Here is a 2,186-nt window from a genome sequence, read left to right on the forward strand (position 1 = left end):
GCTATGTTAGGTTAACCCTTTCCCTCCCCACTTCTCTATAGAATGTGCTGAGGAAGGTGCAGCACCAGGACGCGTTGCAGATCTCAGACGTGGTGGTGGCCTCTCTGCTCAGAATGTTCCAGAACACTGCCGGCTCCGGGGGCGTACAGGAGGATGCGCTCATGGCCGTCTCAACCTTGGTGGAAGGTGAGCCGTTTAAAACTGTCACACTGTAGTGGATGAGTTAATTTAAAGTTTTTATTTTTATTTTTTACATAAGTCACACATACATTAGGGTTTTCTACCCACGCCCTCCACCCATTTTAGTGGGATGAATTATGTTTGTGAATCTAAGCCGTAAAACTTCGTATCTGGTCTGTGATGAAAAATCTTGTACTCAAAACGCTGAAAACCCTGATGTTTAATAGGATTTATCTGAGACCTGTTTCCAGCCACTTGGTCAATGTTAAACTGATTTCCACGCTTCTTACAGTATGTATATGGTGTGTCGCATGTCCAGTGTCACATGCCTCACTGAGCGCGTTTACATGCACACTAAACATGTGGTGTTATGGCTTTGGTCGTATAAACACCTTACTCTGCTGATCTTAATCGCTGTACGGTCACGATCAAAGTAAACATAAGCCAATTAAAACAGCTCAGAAAACCCGGGTATCTCTCGAAAGATTCGGCTATAGAAACGGCTCAGTCGGTGTTCCAGCTGTGCGTTTGAGCTGTGCCTGTGCTAGCACCAGCAACTCAAGCCTCCCTCGAATGCGTGAGTTTGGACTAACTAAAAGTATGAATCTTAGAACTAGTTTTCACGTCGAAACTTTGTCCGAACTCCAAATCAAATAGTTTTCCCAAAAATAACATTGTCGCCATGGCAGAACGCTTATTTTGATTGAAGATTTTCTACATTTTATCAAAGTGCCGTCCGGTAGACTGATTTTAGATATGTCCAAGTGTACAGGATTATTAGGGATATTCTTCTTGCAAAGCATGTTAACATTTGAAATTTGAAATGTCATATTAATCCTACTGTTCACAATCGTATTATTGTGTGCATGTAACCATACTCAATGTTGTGCTGTAATGTCTTCCATGCTTCCTCCTCAGTATTGGGTGCTGACTTTCAGAAATACATGGATGCCTTTAAACCCTTCCTGGTAATTGGATTGAAGAATTACGCAGAATATCAAGTGCGTGCTATGATTTTTCAAGGATTTATATTCATATTAATCTCTTAAAGTAAAAAAAAATTAAAAATTGTCCTCCCCCTGACGCCTGTTCCTCTCGCTGCTCTGAGCTGTGGCAGCCGGGATTTTAGTTCGTCACAGAGTAAAGCAGGGTCTATTTCACCCAGTGTTCATGAGGTAGCAGGGCTGCCATTGTCTACACTGGACTTTGCTGGACCCCACAGTTGAAATGCACTGATTTAGTAGCTAAGTTACTTCTAGTAATGCTTGCTGTGAGAGTCAACACTCGATTAGTTCAGCTAGCTACACCACTCACTCACCCACCCTTCCCTCTCTCTCCCTTGTCAGGTGTGTCTGGCCGCGGTGGGCCTGGTGTGTGACCTGTGCCGGGCCCTGATGTCCAACATCCTGCCTTACTGCGACGAGATCATGCAGCTCCTGCTGGAGAACCTGGGTGTGAGTTGCACTTCAGTTTCTGCCACCTGTGTTGGTAATGACAAGGCTGCCATTATCGATCCCGGAATGTGCAGGACCATACATTTGAGTCTTATTGCAGATTTACAGCCTCCGTTTTATTGATTGGTTACTTTGTAGAGACATGCAAATGCCTTCGTGTCAAGCTGACTGTGGACACCAAAATTTTTTTGTTATAATTCCATCTGTCTTTGTTTAATAGGTTAAGTCTTGTGGACACTAATGCAGTTTGTCACCAGTACTGACTAAGGGCGTGTGTGTTGCCCCTGCAGAATGAGAATGTGCACCGGTCAGTGAAGCCTCAGATCCTGTCAGTGTTCGGAGACATTGCCCTGGCCATCGGCGGAGAGTTCAAGAAGTACCTGGAGATCGTCCTGGACACGCTGCAGCAGGCGTCGCAGGCACAAGTCGACAAGGTAGAACAGATGGACACGCACTGTACCACATTGGCATCCCCTTGTTTCGTTTGACCCTGACGCCTGTTCCTCTCGCTGCTCTGAGCTGTGGCAGCTGGGATTTTAGGTCGTCACAGAG

The 2,186-nt window shown here is 45.3% G+C and overlaps 1 protein-coding gene and 1 non-coding gene across 2 annotated transcripts; both read left to right on the forward strand.

Annotated features, from left to right (window-relative positions):
* The first annotated feature begins 44 nt into the window (after positions 1–44).
* Positions 45–2,156, forward strand: LOC112080176 (importin subunit beta-1). The gene is made up of 4 exons (XM_024145935.2): positions 45–186; positions 1,099–1,181; positions 1,527–1,634; positions 1,925–2,156. The coding sequence occupies exons 1-4, from the start codon at positions 114–116 to the stop codon at positions 2,120–2,122; spliced, it is 462 nt and encodes a 153-aa protein (XP_024001703.1). The 5' UTR covers positions 45–113; the 3' UTR covers positions 2,123–2,156.
* LOC112080177 (small nucleolar RNA SNORA79) lies at positions 1,261–1,404 on the forward strand. The gene has a single exon (XR_002896130.1). It is a non-coding gene; the product is annotated as a small nucleolar RNA SNORA79 (small nucleolar RNA).
* Positions 2,157–2,186: the final 30 nt, after the last annotated feature.

Source organism: Salvelinus sp. IW2-2015, unplaced genomic scaffold, assembly GCF_002910315.2.
Source record: "Salvelinus sp. IW2-2015 unplaced genomic scaffold, ASM291031v2 Un_scaffold12500, whole genome shotgun sequence".
Classification (NCBI taxonomy): domain Eukaryota; kingdom Metazoa; phylum Chordata; class Actinopteri; order Salmoniformes; family Salmonidae; genus Salvelinus; species Salvelinus sp. IW2-2015.